Here is a 20,913-nt window from a genome sequence, read left to right as displayed (position 1 = left end):
AATTCATATGCGAGTAAGAATTTTATGATTAATTTATATTGTACAATAATTGGTTTACGTTTAATTTAATTTTACAATGTTTAATATAATTCGATATGTAAGAATATAAATTTGTAATGTATTTTATGGGTTGAGAAACGTTACATTAAGACGAAAGTTCTAAAAATCGTAACAACATATTGGTTGGTATTATTTGATTTTTGCTGCATCATAATGTATAATATTGTAAATTTAATCAAAATAAAATTAATAAGTACAATTAAAATATAATAAATTTATCTAAATAAACATAACAAAATATATTAACATAAAATATATTACAGAAATAAAAAAAATAATCAAATGAGTTAAAATATTATTGTAAAATATTGAAGTTACATGAATTTTATGATTTCCGATGTATGTTTGACAAAGATGTTTGAATTTTAATAAATTATAATCCTTATATCCTTAAAATATTAAATTATAGTATCATTAAATTATTAACTTCTTAAAAATCTTTATAAAACGTAGAATCAATTGTAAAATTACCATTCAAATACATAATGTTATCAACTGCTATTTACAGCGTGCAATTTACAAAAGTCGATAACATATCATGTATAGACGGAACAAAAACGATTGGAGAAAGAACGAAAAACGTATCGAGAGTGAGTTGATATCATCAAATTTTCATAGCAGTCGACATGAGAATCGTTGTCGGACGAGTGTGCTGAATTTCAACAACAGGCTCGCTCGCAATTCTTTCGTTTGCGAGACTATTTTCGTAAACGTGCCGATTCTTCGCAAACCGAGAGGAAAGTCGGCGCACGTTTTCGAGACGCGTTTACGCATCTGGTCACGAATAATCCGTTCCCAATTCCCTCGAAAACTCGCGCGCAAGCGGCCGTCCAGTGCATTGGAGAGAAAGCTTTTTGCCGACAGCTTTTATCGATATGGATGATGTAACCGCAGGTCGATGCGTTTTGCTTTCGCGTTCATCTAACTGAAGCGGAAGTAGATGTTATATGCCAGGTGTTATGCACCATATCCTTCTTCTTTTAGTAAAGAATTTCCGGGTGAAAAGCATGGGGTTGCAGTGAATTTTTCTCTTGTGCTTTTTCGCATTTCTTTGTCTATATGAACGAGATCGATATATATATCATGTTTCTATTATAACTATAGCCGACATTTGTTAGATGTATTTTGCACTTGCGCTGTTATTTAAATGGAATAATATATTCAATTCCAACGCTCAAGTTATTCTCGTTTTTGAAAAAAATAACAACTTGATAATACTTATGAGACTTTCACGGGTGTTTTTTTCAGAGGCAGCAATGTCTTCGGCACCTCTGAAAAAGTAACAACTATTTTGATTTAATGAAAACTATTGACATCGGTATAACGGAAATTTACATCCTTTAATTGTTATATAAAAAATGTGTGCGTATACTTTTTCTTTCTAATTGAATTTGTTTAAGTTCAAATTATACAAAATATTAAAAGGATACATACATATTTATTAACTATATGCAAACGTTGCTTGTTAAAAAGCAGTCACGTTTACTATATGAATATTTTATCAGAATTCAAATTGAAATTTATTCGAGTTACCGTTTAACCGAGCAATTAGAATACATTTCTAACCAACAATCAATGCTGATTGCTCATGTTCCGTGTCACAGCGCCAACTCTGACGATCAGCGATGATTCTGGACGTATAGTTTCCAAGGAAAGGCATTTAAAGGCAGGCAGTGTCCTCAGGCTCAGGTGTGAGGCGAGGGACGTGCTCGAGTCGCTCAACGAGTCCGTCGTTTGGACTAGAGGAGACGAGACGCTTACAGAAGATATTAGGTAAGTGCTTGGAACAAACCATTATGGCATATTGCGATCGTTTGTTTTCAATTTGGGATAGTTGCGATCTCTATCGCTTTTTCTATTTAGATTGTATTATTCCAGAAAATAAGTTTTTCCTAGACTATTCAGTAACGCATTTATCATTTAAAAATGCTATCTGTAGGTATTCACTCTCTTCTCTATCCTTTGTATTATTTTTTCATTATTTATATGAATATATACGAATAGCATTTTTTTTCATAAACATAACATCTTATATTTTTATGATTATCTTTGTATTTAATAGTGCTAGATTCAAGAAGATTGTGTGAAGATAACTATGAATTTTTTTTATATGTGATAATTAAAGTCTATAAAAGTCTTTTACTAGAAATCTCGAAAATATTCTTATACTGTTTGGTTTTAGATCTGCGTTTCTTATAAAATATTTTAATATGGATTTAATATAAAATACGTTATTGATAAAAAAAAATATCCTCGCGGATTTCTTTATCGTAATTAATTAAGGAAACACGATATCCTCTGCTCAGTCTTACGAAAAGAGAACGATTTTTTGTAGATTTTCCCGAACGATTCTACTACAGTTCTGGTATAAAATAGATTTTTAATTATTGAATTGTGATAGAATAGATAAGTGTCTCGAGGTTTGTTCAAAATCTACATTTCCAACAAAAAGTGAAGAATTCTTATTCCACCGTTTTCTCGATCTTTCACATTCTGCTTCTTGTTCCTTTTCAACAATGATAATTGGGATATCTAAAAACTTTATACTATTTTCCTACATAAGCTAAAAGATCATATTATTCTTTATTTTTTAAAAAAAAAAGAATATTTGTAAAAATTATTCGAAAATATGTACATTTATATAGGCTATACATATACGTGGATATAGATCCTTTTATGAATGCAGTTTTGTAAAAATAAAATATTGAAATACTTTATTCATATACTAAAAATAATAATCTTCATAGATTTTCTGTTAGAAACTCGGAGCAGTAAGGCGTTAAAATACACGCTTGGAATATAGGCGAATATTCACGCTCGGCGCAAACACGATCGTACCCCACTTTACAGTTCTACAATTTCTCCCCCACACGTAGGAGCGAACATCTTTGTGTACTCTATAAACACTTCATATCGACAGCCTGATATCGAATTTACGAAGAAAAGTGTGAGATATACGTCTGAACGATACAGTGTTGTTGTAATAATGTTTGATATCAGCCTTGGAAAAAGATTTCTAAGTTCTTTTTTATGTCATTTTTTAAAAATAGAGTTTTAAGAATTTTTATATATTTATTTTTTCACTTATATACAGGATATCTCAGAATTTAACGAACAAACTGTGGGAGCAGTTACATATTTTACAAATGGAAGTAATAGAAGAAAATGTTATATGAAGTTTAGTTGAAATACTTTATTGCAAAGTTATAAACAAATATTGAAATGGAACATTTTGATGATATTTTGGTAGAATATTGGCATTTTGAACAGTTGCTATTTCACGACGATAGAAGTCTAACAGCTATTTTTCTCGAGCGTAGCTGTTGTCTCGGGGGCTGAATATCATATTCACGCATAGATCGAAATGATACTACATTTAGAGATAGTAAATATGATGTGAATATACACGCGAGATAAACATGTTCGATCTTTCCATACACGGAATGTGTATTTTCATATTCTGCGCAATAGAAAATCCGTTGTTTTCTATTTTATGTTCCGTTTCAAAATTTATTTATAACTTTGTAATAAAGCATTTCTAGCTAAACTGTATATATTTTTTAAATTCCACTTATAAAATATGATCTTGTAGTTTGTTCATTAAATCCAGAGACATCATGTATAAACAGACATAAATGTTCAATTATACTTGTAAAGTTGATGAAGATTTTGAAATTTTAAGAAACAATCTTTTTGTGTAGTCAATTATGATTAATATAAGTAAAAAACTAAATTTTAGAAATCTTTGATACGTGAAGAAATAAACATCTTTACGCGTTTCGAGATATTCCCAAGTGTTGTAGGAAAACAAAATTTAAGCTATCTGTCAATTATATTTGTCTGTAAAATATAAATTCTATTCGAATATATACTATCAAGCGATAAATTTATCGCTCAATCCTGAAATGAGTTTCTTAATTAAATCGGCAGGTAACGTCTGGTCTAAATCAGCATGCAGCAGATTAGCAATTTCTCCAACCGCATTCTATAATACATTCACTCAACGAAATCATCTCCGTTTCTCTTCTTCGTAGCTACTTGATGATAACGTAAATATATAGTATTTTGAGCATTTTAATTTTTGTAAGTTTATATACAGTATTTTTTTAATAAAAATGTCAAGATAATAATCTATGAATAATAAGAATTTAATTTACAAATCATTAAAAGTTACTTTTTAGGAGAACGAATAAATATTGAAATCTTGTACTGTGTCTAATTTGGAATATAACATTTTTAACTTATTTTCATCTAAATTTCGTTTATTTTTAATTAATGAAATTACAGCTGCTCGAATTTTAAAGTTTATAACGCTACGAACTTTTACTCGAACTCAATATAAAAAAAATATATAAAAAATTGTCCTTTTTAAATTATATATTCATAGAAATAGTAATGCGAAATATAATTTTAATTATTTACTAGAACATTATATTTTAACTTGAAAATTAAAATGATGTTTAAAATGTAACATTTTAGAATTTAATTAGAATTTTAATTCAAGGATTAGAGAAAAAGAAAATGCTTTTTTGCAGAGAAAGAAAATTTTATTTATCTAAGTTATAAATTTATTTAATCTTTGTAGTAAAATGGTATTAAGAAACATTTTTATGCTATCGACTCTTTAAAATTAAAAATAGATTTCATATTAAAGAATTCGTAGTCAAAGGAACGTAGAAACGTTCTGTATATTCGAGTAGAGTTTGTGTATCAATGTGATACGTGACTTAGACAGGAAAGAGAAATGTGGATAGAAACTCAAAGCTTGATCTCGTTTCTAGCGAGAACAGAACGACAGAGATCTCGGCAGGCAAGGAGGTCCTCGTAATCGTCAGTACTCTCATCGTGGAGAGAGCCAGTCCCAGACACGCAGGGAACTATAGCTGCATGGTGCCCGGCAAAGCCAAGACCACCGTCGCGGTTCACGTTCTCAACGGTGAGTACGTCCTTTACGTGCACACGTGTGCCGTCATTATAGTCTTTCTCTTTCACCTGCTCTGAAAGGGAGAAGATTCCGTCGACACTTATCAAAGCGAAACGAAGTTCTCTTATAGCCGAGAGACTTTGGATCAGAATGTGCACTATGGATTAACAATTTTGAAACTCGGATTGTCATGACCAAATGGTGTCTCCTTTCCGCTTTCAGTCCATTTCTGTGACCTTCTCGTTTAATGGTTTCCGCTCTGCGACAGAAGTGGAAATCTTCTGTACATATACAAAGCATTTCTAAACTCAAACGATTACGTAAAGGTATATCAAGTTTCGCTAGAAATTTCGAAGTTACATTGGCTTTTAAAGGTAATTTCTATTGTATAAAAGGAAGAAATATTATTTTACATACATATTTGTATGAATTCAATATGTGCACTTGGAATTTATCTGGAAAATTGTACAGCTTTGTACTCACAAAGAGGCAATATTCTTTGAGAAGATATTCTTTATTATTAAAATTCTTGAAACCTTTATTGATTGACAGAATTTTTCAGCACAATCAAAATACAAAATATAGGTACACAATATCTCTTCGGTATTTTTAAATCATGAGAAATAAAAATAAACACACAGATTTCTAAGTATTTTATTATATTAAAAAACAATTAAAAAGATTTCTTACAAAAAATTACTAAACTTCCACATGAGCGGACGAAAGGATCCTGGCTACTTTGTTCTCCTCTATATCATTCTTTTGAATTACTTCTTCTGTCTGTATTCATAGTCCGTTCTTATTTAAGACTGTCTTAAGATGTGCTAATACGGTTCTTTGATTGGTTCATGACATCTTAAGACGGTACTTAAGACGGTCTTAAATATAAGGTCTGACTATGAATACTGTCCATAGTTTACTTCATCAAGGTACGTACTGAACGTGAGTGTTTTGCACAACCGAATTGTGGCCACCATTGGCATTATAACTAATGACATACTTCAGCACACTTGATGTAAAGCAGAATATTCGCTTCTCAATATCCTTCGTGCCACTAAAGGTATTCCTGTGAAAGTTTAGTAATTTTTTATAAAAAAACTTTTTTAACTATTCTTGATAATATAATATCGAGAAATACGTGGCCGTATTTATTTTTATTTCTTGTTACTTTAAAATGCCGGAGGCATTTATCGTGTACACTCTGTATAAAATATTAAAATTCTGCGAATATCATACATACGAAAAACATTACGAATATCCATACTATAGTAATTAATGCAGTAAAATCTTTTAAATCTTTTTATTTGTTTGTAGCATCGAAATGTATATTTATAAAAATTACATCTTTCGCCAGAAATGTTGGACTTTAAAGACGTAGTAGATTTTTACATCGTGAATTCTGATAGATAAATTTAAATATATAAAATATGAATAAAATATAAGTAAAAAAATGTAATATATAGTAGTTAGTCCAGAAATCGTTAGAGTATCAGTAATCGTCAAGTTCACGTATTAAAGACGTATTTTAGTACTTTCTGTCGATCGTGAGGCTTGCTGATATTTTTATTGGTTCCAAGGAAATATTTACAATGTTGTGTTACATTATGAAACTCGTAAATATATGAATTCATTATTGATTAAATCGAATAGGTGCAGCAACCGAGCCTATATGTGATTTCGATCAAATGCTTCATTGTGAGATTAAGAAACACTGTTTGACTCGTGTGATTTTGGAGTATTGGCAACTTGCATGAGATAAATTGAGCTTCGAGTTATAAATCGAGATCGCAGTTTTACATACATACACCATCACAAATTATTGTTTCATATAAATTTCATTGTTTTTTTTACGTGACAAGCACTAGTTCACCGAAGCACGTAGTCGTTCGAGTAATCGCCATATCTGTCGATTACTGAAACTAGGTGGGCCGAAAAAAATTCTTGTAAATCGAATAATAATGTATCCAAAATCGAAATAAAAAACTTTGATCGTTAATTAGACAGTAAAATACATATAGCGATTTGGGGGACACACCCATGACGATTATTGGGCAAACCGTTATGGTATGGTGATAACTCGTACATTTGTGCCTTTTAATTTTTACGAAAGATTTTCTCAACAAGCAGTAGGCATAAGAATTGTAGAGTGTCGTTTTTATTCGTCACAAAAAATTAATTTAAAATAACCTAAAATAACAGTCACTTTTCAATCTGAAAAATATAAATTTGCAAAGTCAAGCGTTTTGGTTAACGTGATGATTACTGGGCCAGCTACCTAAGTGAAATATAAGTCCAACCATAATAGTAAAAATTTGTTGTTAAAGCTTTTACAAGTATGTAACAATTTTTTTTATATTTTTTTACAGTCCGGAACAATATAAAAATCTACTGAAGTTCGAAGACTCAGATTGTAAACAGATTGTAAACAGAAGGTGAAAATGTCACATTGCCGATGGAAGATTAAGATTGAGAAATCATCTTTAATATCTGAAATTAATTTAAAACGAAGATAGTTTATTATTTTCCATGTTTATTATTTCTCTCATTTGCCTGAAGCTTCGATAGACAAAATAAACCATTTTTTTTCTAAGTGCTTCTTATTGTTAGTTCTTCTTTTACTAGGCATCTATACGTGAACTTTATGTACATCGTCATTGCTTTTCGCCGTTCCAACGAAGGTAAAGCAAGTTATCATGACAAGTCTAGTAGTTACTTATCAAACTTGAATGGACCTACTTGTCGCGCAAAGGACGGCGGGAATACGAAACAAGGTATAAATCGTGGGGGATTTGCACGGTGATTACTCACGGTTGAGCTGTACGGGCACGTTTTTCGCTCCCTGCTATTTCCGGATACAGCACGCGCTAACCACGCGCAGCGCGGTTACGATGGCCGCCTTTCTCTTTCTGGCAATATAGAATGTTAATGTTGCTGTAGCTCTTCATTATTTCACACGACCCTCCGCCGGCATTTCCAAAAATTTGCGAGGACGCTTAATTTATTCCAGGCGGCCGCATTTGCGTGATAGGGAAATATTGTGCGTTTTATCACACGACGCCCGCTCGGGACTGTGCCACCAGAAAACACCTTTTCCACGGCTCTCTACCATCCAACGAATTCGACGAAATGGATGTCCCGAGTACTTTGTCGCGCTTTTCGGAAAATGTCTGATTTATCAACGAAAGGGTACTTCGCGAAAAGCTTTTCTCAGTCTTCGCGATGTGAATAATAAACGCGTCAGATATTCTGAAATGAGAACTCTCTCTCTCTCTCTCTCTCTCTCTCTCTCTCTGTCATAAAAAGATTTCTATTAATTATTTCATAAGTAATATTTCTGAGCTTTTCAATTCATCAAATCTATTATCGTGTGAACTATCGGAAATAAAATACTCGTTGAAGAAAGTTGAAGCAATATTAATGATAAAAACAATTTTACTCTTTTGAAAGCTTGATAAAAATCTTAAAGAACAAGGAAAACCGTTCATGCGAACTTTCGACGATATGTCATAAAACAGGTCATTAATTATAAGGAAGTGGTGTGTAATATGTAATACGACTGAGGCGTAAAGGGCGATGAAGAAATCCCTTGTAAAGCGTACGCTTTCCAGGACGAACATCAGTAAGATGGGAAACTCCTCTTTATCCTGTAATGCGCTTAGCAGATGTACCGAAAACTCAGCGAGAAACTCGAAGGAGAGGAAGTCGTGTTTCTTCGCGACATTATCCATTCAACTACTTGAGCGTAACTCTCTCACGCGACGCTCAGATCTCATTCGATTGCACCAATTCTAGAGTATCTAATCGTGCAGCGATGTACAGAAAAGATGAAGAGTATAACTCTAGTTTACCACGTTAAAATAATTGAAGTTTACATATCTATTAGACATATTGTCGCTTGAATGAGCCTATCCTGAGGATGTGCAAAAGAGATATAATTGTATTTTATTGTCACCCATTAAAGAGTTTAAAGGAGCTCTGTTTTAATCTTATAAGAGAGATCTTGATCATATAAAAAAAATTCTGTGATAAAAATTCTTTATGAAATGTGATTTCGTAGGATAAATGCACATATAATTGGATTCTTGTCGAAGTTTCGTTTCGAAATAAAAGAGTGATAATCTTCTAAAGCTTTCAGTGGAGACAAAATCCTGAGTAATAGCATTTCAGAAATATATCTTATCTTATATAAAAGAAGAATTTCTTCTTACAGCTCGTTTTACGGTAAAAGATAGAAGGGCGTTGATCCCTAAAGCTTTTAGTCGTGATCGCCAAGAAAAACAGAAGCAGAGGAAACAAACAGCAGATCTTGTAGTATTGATTAAACATAATACACGATAAATATTTACAATAATAATATTTACAATAAAAGCTATTTTATAAAAAGTATAATACATAATATATAATTTTTATGATATTTCCAATAAAGAATGCTTTTAATTGAAATAAAACTTAGAAATATCAGTTTCAAAATGTGTCTCCGTGCACATACAATACATGAAAAAATCCTATATTGAGAAAAATATTAAAAAGAATTAGAAAACAATAAATAACTTACAGAACATATGCTTTTTTAGCCATATACAAATGTATTTACGTTAAAATTATTAAAAAATTATAACTTGATTCTTACATCTTATTGAAAATAAAAGATGAAATCTGTAAAGTTATTAATACGTATAGTTGCCAAAAATTGAAGCACAATGCACGCAATACAAATAAATTTCCGACACAATTCTTTTATTAAAATAAAGAAAAAGTAATCGCTTTGGTAATAAAAAAAATTATCAAAGAACATTTGATATAAAGTATAAGAAAATGAAACGAAAGAATGAAGAATACGAGAAACTGTACTTCAGAAAAAGATATAATCATCCTCGAGTTTTTAGCAAAATGCAAAACGACTTGAATCCTACTGGAAATTCGACGCAATATTAAAGTCGTTCTGAGAAATCAGATCACGTATCTTTCCGTAAGAAACAGGGGAAACGGTTTCGTATTTGGCTGACAGGATCAATGTACTTTTAGAAACGTTAAGCGAGAACAGTCCCGAGCTCGCTACGTCCGTTTTGATATAGCTGACGGTGGCACAAATCTTTTGATACTTTGACAATGCACAATGTGCATTGTGCTTCTTTCTCGATGATCCATAACGAAACTCGCGCGTTTGCCAAGACGGCGAGAAAAAAGAACGGCCTTCCTCGCAAGGAAGGATGATGTTTTCTCGCAGGAAGATTTGTATTCTCGAGATGAAGAGACGCCGATAAGAGAATGAGAGATAAGAAGAAATAACGAAAGCAACGCGTTTATCTCCACCTCCTCGCGGACATAATACGCGCTGCTTTCAACAGCTCGCCTTCGTTCGGAAGCCACTTCTTTTCAAATGTAAACTCAGTACAAGGAAATCTTAATCTTTCGTGCACCTGTCATAATCTCGAAAACGGACCTTTGATCTTCCCCAGCCGTGTCGTCGCTTCATCATTCCTCGCCAGTGCACTCATTGCTGTCGCAATGATACCGTTTCAATTTCGTGAGTTACATTTCGTTGAAATTAATCTGTCGAAACGATTTTAATTACTAAATGAAGAAAATTGAAAGCAAGTTATCTTTCCACTTGGTAATTTGTTATTATTTCCCGCTTATTATGTAATATTCGTATTTCTTTAATTTGTAACATTTAGAATAAAGATACCAGGTTTCGTATGAATAAAATGTAAACTTTGAGTACTTTAGAAAACTTATAAAGTATAAGAAATGTATAGAAACTTAGTTTCTCGATTTTTATTCACGTCACCTCAACAGAAGACTCTCACGTCTCTCGTGGAACATCGAATTTATATTTCATTTTCTACCAACACATCGAATGGACCACAAAAGATACGAACGTATATATTCCGGCGTTACTACCAATAGTGTAGTTTCTTTCACCGACGGTCTGACAGCCATGTGAATGACGAAAGCGCAATACCGTAAGATTAAACAACGTCGTTTACTACATATATAGGCGCAATCTTTATTCAACGTGTCGTCGTTCGCTATTAGAGGCTTCGTGTAAACGACGATGACGGTGACTATGATGACGACGACCCGGATGCACGTTTCATGGAAATAGAAATGCCAGCAGTCTAATGTGACGGCGACATGGAAATGGAGCGAATCTTGAAGAGGGGTTGACGGCGGAATGGCCGAGGGGGCAGTGAATGCACCTCGACGGGGAAGGAGCGCGCGTTATCGTGCGACCACTTTTTTCGTCCATTTACGAGCTTTATTCCGAGCGACTGCGACGGGCTCACATCTGCTAAAGCGCGTCTAATGCTTCCTGACCCGAGGCTCACGTGCGCGGATAAGAACGGCGTTAACCTCGGACGAGCATAATAAGGCACTCGCGCAAGACGGACGACTTTGCGGCACGGAGGGTAGTCGCGATAGCGTCACAACGCGATTTCGCGCCTCTGACGTTGGGCTTTTGCCATGAACTATTCGCACGGATAGATTTTAGTCCGTTCAATACCGAGACTGTACGTATTCAGAGAGAAATCTGAATTTTTCATAAGTTTTTTTTCCTATAGTGTTATAAGGGTTTAAAAGAATTTTGGAATTTAATTGAATGGGGACCAATCTTGACTGAAAAAAGAAGTTTATGAAATGGGAAAGTTTAATATGCATATGTATATAAAATAATCTATTATTATTAAAAAATATATTAGTTATAATATTAAGTGCTATATAATTTCTTTAAGAAATAAAATATTTCACACGTTCTTTTCCTTTTGGCCCAAAATTTAATTTATTTTGTTATTTTATTTAGATTATGAAATTTTACTATTAACTACCTGCTAACTGCTGCATTTGCTCAAATAATTAAATAATAGTATAACAATCGAGTTACAACATTATTCCTTATTAATACAATTCAACAATACGCTTTTATTTATTTTTATATTCAATGTTTTTTAAATAATAAATAAAAATGAGATTGTAAATTTGAGAATAAAATCAGCAGGTTTTAATTGTTCAAAGAACATCTTGTATACGGAAATAGTTTCATGTGCAGGCTAATATTTATCGTAGCGTATTACGCGAAAATGAAGTTCTAAAGCGGTCATCTTGCTCGAGGCATTCACATAGGCAATTCACATTGACTAAAGTACGAGATTAACGGTATTGTGATGCATTAGGAACAATGTCAGCCGCAGGGATTCCATGCTCTGGTATTGATCGAATTGAGTCTGCCGATTCACATTGTCATTAACGTATTCGAGCGATTTGGCGCGTAACTAAGATTATTAGCGAATTAAATTCTGAATTGTTCTAAAAATTGAGGCTATTAAAATCAATGTATATTATTTCAAGCATTAATGAATTATAAAATGAGTTATGAGAGAAAAACACTTGTCTCACTTGTTATTAAATATTTTATTTGAAACGTTTTAATTTTTTTAAACTTATACTTTAATGTAATATTATGTAAAGAACTAAATGAGTTTACAATTACTATTAAATTTTTTAATTTAAAATTTTTCATGTATTTATTTAAATAAAATTAAATATAATGGTATAATATAATAGAGTAGTAATTAAACAAATTTGCGTAAGACTTTATACATCAGTTTACGGTTTTTAAACATTTAAGGTTAAATTCAATACTGCCATTTGATTTTAATATATTACGTATGACTCTATGCAATTAATTCCGGAAGAAAAAGGTAATCAACAATGTTAGAGTTTGTATGATTATTTTTTTATTTGAAGTATAGATATTCCTTTTTAGAGAGAGAGTGTGTGTGCGTGTCAATATATGTTGGAAAGGGTTGTAAAAATTTTTGAAGCACTTCTTATAATCAAATTTTGAAATAAATCTTATAATGTCGATTGAAGTCTTTCGAATATGATCTTTTATTTGCATATTAAGTTTGTGGTCATAAAGTTGTATAATATTTTTCGTACAATAAATCTTGTACGAGCTTTGATTTGTGAACTGGACTATTATTATGTAGTAACGATTGAGATACAAAAGATATTATACACTTTTAATAGCAAAATGATGTTAATAGGAACCTATAGAAAAAAATTAGTTGCAAAGGATGTCAGACGTTTATATATAATATTATATAATTTTTTTTATAAAAATTATAATAGTATGTGAGAAACGAGATTATTTCTTAATAATCTCGTTATTTACATATTATTATAGTTATAATTAATGTAATAAGCGTACTAAGTATGAATATGAAATTATCATTATACACAATGTTAGAATTTTCTACTGAATTGTTTTAAAAAAGCAGCTTTTTGCAATATTTGCATATAATAAAAATAAAGCAAAAATAAAATTGGATAAAGTATACAATGTATAATAAATGTGATCCAGAAATTCAATTAGAATTACAGTAAATTAATATCTTTATGAGAACTCTTAACTTTATTTTATAAAATTATTTTAATATTATATATTAATTTAATTAATTGAAATACAATTTTTTCGTTAAAGCTTGATTGTAACTAAACCATGTTTTAATAATCTTGCCTTTAGCCAATTGTTAAAATGTAATTTAATTTACTGAATCAGGAGTTAGGCAATTTAATCCTCGAACCACACATTGGGTCTTTCGTATCCATACATTAAAAATAATCATTTTTATACTTTAATAAAATCAAAAACTGCTTTTTTCTTCAAAAATCAAAGTTACAATTTTTATATCAAAACTGAATTATTTTCTTTTTCTGGTGCAGAAAGAAATTTCCATAATTTTTCTAAACATTTTTTTTCAATGTTTGCATAACAGGATAATTTAGTAGAGACTTTAAAGAATATGTGTAAATTTTTACAGAATTTTTCGAGCACTCTTTAAGAGCCTTAAAATCGAGTCAGACACGAATGATCCATGTGTGTCGTCCAAAGATATGAAAATAAGTGTGTGGTTCGAGGGATAATTATTTAACGAATTGAATAAATTATGTTTGTATGTGCGTGTCTGTACATAATTTACTAACTAAAATCAATACGTACCAATAAATGGGATTAGTTTTCACTATATCATCTATTTGATATATGTACTAAAAGTGATTAATGAAATTTTATTTGTAGTTTATAAATTTCGATATTCGTTATGTGTTTATATTAAATCTCTGCTTTTAACGAACTATAAAATTTCCTATTCTCTTTGAAGGAACAAACGCGAAATAAACTACATGTTTATTAATTATCACGATTATAAGATTTATAATGAAAATTATATTGCGTTTTACATTCCACAATGTACTTCACAACAAAGGGAGATTTAAATATTATATTTTTAAAAATTATGAACAATCGACTTTTCATATACATATATCTGAACAAATATATAATTAAAGAGAGAAATTCACTATATACCATGTAAATTTTAAATCAATCAATGGAAGAGGTTTTTATTGAAGTAGGTATTTACTGCGAGTAAAGACTGAGTCTTCGATTAGAGGTCTGTGCTCGAGGGAATCTTATTTCACGATCTGTTAAAGGCACACGACATTTCCTCGAACATTTCTAGAGACGTAGCTTCACATGAGAAATCGTTCCGCGGTAAGATACAGCCGTGCCTTGCGGCTCAGTGACATAATCCGGTAATTTCTCTTTCGTGTCTGGTCTGGCTTGGGTAGCGAGCTTGAGATGAGTACGAGGGCGAAGGTTAGGCGGGACCAATTAAAATGCCACCCGGCCCCGAATGCCTCCGTCGCTAATCAACTCAGAACCGCGCAATGTTTGGGTCATTAAGATACGCTCTCAAGGCCTGAATTTCCAAACCGAATGTCCTTAAGCCAATTACATGGAGTCTCCGTTCCATTCTGGCGTCTCTACCGCGACTTTAATTTCGTAACCACGATAAAATGTCGTCTTGATTAATTGATTTTAATCTAATTTTGGGAGAGATACGAACTGCAGTCACATTATTGGTTTTTTTATTACATATTTTTCCAATAGATCGTTGTATAAAAAGTCAATAATATGGACACATTATAGGAAATGTTATTGAAATGAAGTAAAATATGACTAATTTTAAAAAAATTGCATTAATTATTAATTAATTGAAAATGATAAAATATTTTCTGATATTTAATTGTTTGACAATAATAACGGATAACTCAAAGCTTAAGACAATTATTAGTGAATAGTTAATTACAAAATTTCAAAATTTATTGAAGTAGTTAATTTTGTTTTCTTTGTGAGGGTTATGTGTAAATAATAATTAAATAGTTCTAGCCATTAATGTATATTAAAAAATATTCGTATATTTTGTATATTAGAGAAAATAATTATGAGTTATTAAAAAAAAGAGCATAGAAAATCTGAATGTAAAACTTCAATTTTTTTCTTAAAGTATCCAAATGAGCGTAAAAGATATTTAAAGACTGATGTATTTTTTGCAATCAAAAAAGCGAGTCGTCAAAGTCACCAAAAGCTAAGAATAAGCCAAGCTCGAGGCAAAGTAATAGAGGACGATGTTTCCTTTCTGAAACGTGGCTCTCGTGCGGCAATTCGATCCTTCTGTCGGCGACTTCAGATTCCTACCACAAAGTCGTATAAAGCAAACGATACTAAATTCTAGTACGTGATCGTAGAACCGTGTAAGGTCGATCCGATATATTCGGAAAATATAACCCATATATCGAAAGGTCGCTCCAACTTATGACCTTCGATTTGAACCCCATGATCACCGTTTTCTTAACTTTATTAGTATTACGTACACAAAAAATCTCAAAACTTTTGCACATCTGTGATCCTTAGATTTTGTTACGAACACAAGAAATTTTGTGTTAAATTGGCATTTATAAATATTAATAACTTTTTAATTATGCGTTAAATAATATAAATATATATCCATACATTTTAAGTTATTTTTTTCTTCTAAAAAAATCATTTTTCAATAGTAAATAATAAAGAGAATGAATAATGAAGCAATAAATCACAGTTGGATATTCCTGGATTTATAATAATATCGCGCTGCGAAAAATGTAGCTGTGAAATATACATATCTATACTGAACCATAAATCATAGAGTTTTCCCTACTGATCTCAGATCTTTTTTATGACATCATTCACAATTTCTTTCTGTTATCTCTACCAAGTATACCACAAGTTAAGCACACTATGGCCCGATTTCACAATATATGGTTACCTAAAGATGAAAGGTAACTAAGAAATTCATGAATAAATTTCATTGACGGGAATCTATTGGTAACCTTTAATCTTTAGGTAACCATATATTGTGAAAACGGGCTTATGTGTCATTGCGACGACTATTTTGTTTCGTAAATTATGCATTAAAAGAAATTGTTCAAACGCGTCATAACAAGTTGCTTAAGATCTATATTTCAAGAAAGATTTTTTTCAAGAAAAAAAGAAATAGAAGTCAGGATTTTTTATTGCAAACATCAAATCGGTTAAAAGAAAACTCAATGATCTACTATAAACGCAAACGAAATTATGACAACGAAACAATTATTTAAGTTTGACTTTTTAATCCTTGTTTATGCAATATGATTCATCAAAAATTTATTATAAAAATATACATATATATAATAATATCCTTTTACTCATTGTTAATAATTAATAAATAATATCATCTATTGTATAAAGTGTTTTATGCAATAAATACAGAGCACATCTATCTAAATTGATATTTTAGTTGTAACAAGTATTTTGGCACTGCTATTCGTTAATAAAACTTAATAAAAACACATAAAAATAAAATGTCTCGAATATCTTTGACTACTCTGTAATATTGGACAACGTGCTTAGTTCTCACAAACAGGACTTTTGATTTCAAATCGAAAGATTAAATTTAAGGTCCTGGCTTGTGGTCAGCCGAGGGACAAGCACCGGGAATTGGAATTCCTAACGCTGAACTAGCGGGATAGGAAGTGGCCAATAGGAAGTTCTGCCCCTTCGCCGCCGGAGGTTGGCGGACACCCTGCCGCATACAGGAAATGTATCCAACGGGCATGAATCGAAGTAGCAATGAGGAACAGAGGTCAACAACGGAGAATAGACCGGCGTGGCGACTGTGGCATTTTGTCATGAATTGTCATAAACATACCTATATTTTGAGCTCTTATCATATAGAGTTATTTTGTCCTTATAATGGAAGTAGTACTGTAATATACCGAGATAACTTGAAACAAATATTTACGTATTATTAAACAAATTTTCATTTACTTATTGAAAAAATATATTATTAAAATAATTATTAAATTTTTTACTTTCAGATTTTTATTTCTCTAACGAGACAATGTCATTTTTTTATATTGATAATAAATAACCAAAAACATTCATCTCTGTCAATCTAGATAAATAAGTATTTAGAAACATGACTTTTATTTAAAAAATTCATATCTTATTTTTTTCTTTCTTTGTTTTATTTTGAATATTTTAAAGTAGTTTTATACTTTTCACGATATAATCCACCGAGTGATTTGTTCACTTACATTTTAATTCTTTATCTACTTAACGTAGAAGTATCGAAATATTGAACATCTAAGGGGCATCCTTTTAAGTACGTTATCCTGATATTATCTTTTCGAAAAATGAAATGTGGTGATTCTTATTAAAAGCTAGGTAGTTCATCGAAACCTTTTTCCCTATACTCAAAGATTAAAAAATCGTTAACGAAATAAGAAAGGAAGAAAAAGAGAGACCTCGCATGATCAAGAAGTTTCTTGGTAATCATTAAACCTCCGAAGAACATTCTCAACAAGGCTGACGTCTGCCATCGGCACAGTCTGACATTTCATTGGCATACCTGTGGTATTTCATTGAAAAATGCTGGGTTCTCTCTCGGTGAGCTGCTGGAACGAATGCCGGGATTAAGATAGATAAAGGAAATCTTAGGATCTTCGTGATTTTTTGCGCGCCAACCGAAAGGAAGATCTGCGGTGTGTCGATCAGTAAAGAAAAAAAATCCTTAGAAAATGTGCGAAATGAGATCGACAGATCGATATGAAAAGAAAAGGAGAAAACGGAAAAACTGAAAAAGAAAAAGAGGATGGAAATAAAAAGATGGAAAAGGAGAAATGGTGAAGAAGTTGAAGGGATATTTGTGGAGAGAGGAAGAAGAAAAGGACTTGAAACTCGGTAAAGAATCGAAAAAGCAAGTGGGTAGGCGAAGGGACAGTATACTCAAGACAACGTAAAGGAAGGGCGGAGAAAAGTGAAGAAGCTGTAAGTCGGTAGGCGGGGGGGCGGTGATCGAGTGGGACGAATTGACAAATTCCACGGCTATCCTGGAACACGGCCAGGATCGCGATTTCTATCGATGGGCATTCCAACGACAAGCAGAAAAGGAAGGACACAGATCGGAAGGACGTTACACCGATGGATGCTCGGGACGATTCGTATGATCGATAGCCGCGAATAATGCTTGGGAAAACTTGGCAGCGAAAAATATTCATCGGTATTACTCCTATGATATCTTTGACGTTACCTCGGTGACTAAAACGCATCATGGCAATTTTCTCATAATTATATATTTAATCGGATGAAAATAACAAACAATTTAATAGCCTAATTTTAAGGCCAATGAAAATAGCTCAGATTTAATGTACATATATTAGATACTACATCAATTTTTTTGTCAATTTAGGTCAATGGATATAAGCACACAAAAAATTGCAAGCAAACTAACAAGTTTGTTAATATTTTTAATAAAATAAAATATGAAGTATTTTAGTAAAAATTTTCCAAATATCTTGAGTTAAAGTCGAAAGGATTTGGAAATAAATGGCCATGCAAATTCGATAAATTCGTTCACTTTTACATTCAAGAAAATTATTGAAACAAACGTTCGATCAAGATTTACATGTGCTTACATCTATTTGACTTGTAATGCATTATACAGATTAAATAGATCTATTTTTTAAATAATAAATAGTACAGAAATATTATCTCTATTAATCTAGATAAACAAATATCAGATCTAGAGACATAAAACCATTTATTTATATAAAAACAAATTGTTTATAAATATCTCTTTTAATGAGTTTATTAATAACATCGCATTCCATCCCAGCAAACACAAAGTTACATGTAAATAACGCATCTGTTAGTATAATTACCACTCAAAAATATAACTGTAATATGACACGTGTTATATTATTGAATGAGAAATTATAACTAATAAATATTTTACTTGTAAGTGTTTGCTGAGATCGTTATAAAAGCAGCTATGATGCGAGAAAATTCAATCCTATTACTATGATAATAGGAAAATACGTACATCATAGAACCGAGAAAAAAAAGAAGTTTTTGTTTGGCGAAAGGCTGAATATCACTTCTGCAGAAATGAGATCATTTACTTATAAATACATTATTTCTAAATATATTATCTTTTTTAATGAGCCAATCAATAACATTGCAGCAACCCATTGTTATGAAACAACTATGATATGAATAATGAGAAAATACGTAAATATTATGGAACTGAGAAAAAATTAAAAGTTTTTATTTTGCGGAAAAGCTGAAAGCTTGTAAAAATATTTTATCCGATTAAAGCGAAAACTTTTTTAATTGGAAAGCGAAGCTCAGTAGGGCGTTGGAATAATATCGACATGATAGAGAAGAAATAGTAACGAACCATGTTCTCGAAACATTACTGTCAAAATAAAAAAGTAATTTATCATTGCGATATCATTAAATTAGGTTCTATCATGAATCAAACGCAATAAATGGAAAGGAGTATACTTACCAAGGGGGATACTTCTAATAAAATATTTATTTTTAATTTCGGAATTGTGTCGTATACCGAAACATATTATGGCGAAAAGAGGAACATGATTATGAATATGATTAATGAAATATATGAGTTCTATCGCTATAATTAAATCTCTGTTATTTATTATTTAAGTAGATATAGAAAATTTTGATGATTTTAACATTTTTGTTCGTATAAGAAACTTGATCAACACATGAAACCTGACCAATGCATGAACGACGCGTTACACAATAGCACTATTTGTTCGGATCATCACAATAATAATTACAGAAATAACTGCCTCAAATCCACAACGTATGTAGAGTTAACCAGACACCTTCTATATCCCCTATTACTCAGTGTAACTACATCTACCAATATTGATTTGTATTTACACAAAAAGAATTTATATTTACTCATTCATATTTGAACCACTCAAATAACTTATACATACACTATCGTTTATGAATTCGGGAACGTTTGCGACTTTCTTGCATCTTAGCACGAAATGTTCAAGGTAAAAAAAGAGTTATAAAAAAGTTTTTAAATAGTTTAAAAAAGAGAAATAGAGCCGCAAGTTTACTTTTTAGTTTTTTAAAAAATTGGTATGATGGTATTTTGCAATGGTATCAAATTTCTTATGTAAAAACTCATTTTTACAAAATACTTTTAACGTTAAAATTAAAGATCTAGTTTACAGAAAAAAGAAAAGAGAAAAAAAATTCTTTTTTAATTTTCTCAATTCGCACTTTAAAAAATTTTTTATTAACTTTTTTTAACTAAACTTTTCATGAAATATGACAAAATCGTAAATATTTTCGAATTTATGAACAACGAAGTATATTCTTTTTTAGTCGATTGAAATTTTAAAAAACTATAAATCTTAAATAAATTATTTAACTAAAAATATAATTATATATTACCAGAATAAATTACTAATTTTTTAGAAAGCCGAGACAAAATATGAAGAATATCAATATGGAAGTATTTTATGCGTAAACATTTTAATTTTATCTTGAAGATATCTATGTATTCGTATATGTAAATATACGTATATGTAAATATCTGAACATAGGATATCGAAGCGTAGAGCGTTGTAAGAGCCATTAATAAGAGCCGCCTAATTTCTCGAAAGCCCGGAGGTCTCAGTCATTATCTGGGAAACGTAACTCGGTCGAAGAGCGATTAAACAGAGGCCACGAAAAT

At 31.2% G+C, this 20,913-nt stretch overlaps 1 protein-coding gene across 3 annotated transcripts in view; it reads left to right on the top strand.

Annotated features, from left to right (window-relative positions):
• LOC108764139 (uncharacterized) overlaps window positions 1-20,913 on the top strand; it is a 267,965-nt gene that overhangs the window by 231,146 nt on the left and 15,906 nt on the right. For all 3 annotated transcript variants that reach the window (XM_018512209.1, XM_018512211.1, XM_018512210.1), the window contains exons 8-9: window positions 1,665-1,833; window positions 4,842-4,996. In XM_018512209.1, coding sequence (XP_018367711.1) covers window positions 1,665-1,833; window positions 4,842-4,996 — 324 coding nt within the window. The remainder of the gene's footprint in view (window positions 1-1,664; window positions 1,834-4,841; window positions 4,997-20,913) is intronic.

This window comes from Trachymyrmex cornetzi, unplaced genomic scaffold (assembly GCF_001594075.2).
Source record: "Trachymyrmex cornetzi isolate Tcor2-1 unplaced genomic scaffold, Tcor1.1 scaffold396, whole genome shotgun sequence".
NCBI classification, from domain to species: domain Eukaryota; kingdom Metazoa; phylum Arthropoda; class Insecta; order Hymenoptera; family Formicidae; genus Trachymyrmex; species Trachymyrmex cornetzi.
This window is presented reverse-complemented; position numbering and strand designations above follow the sequence as displayed.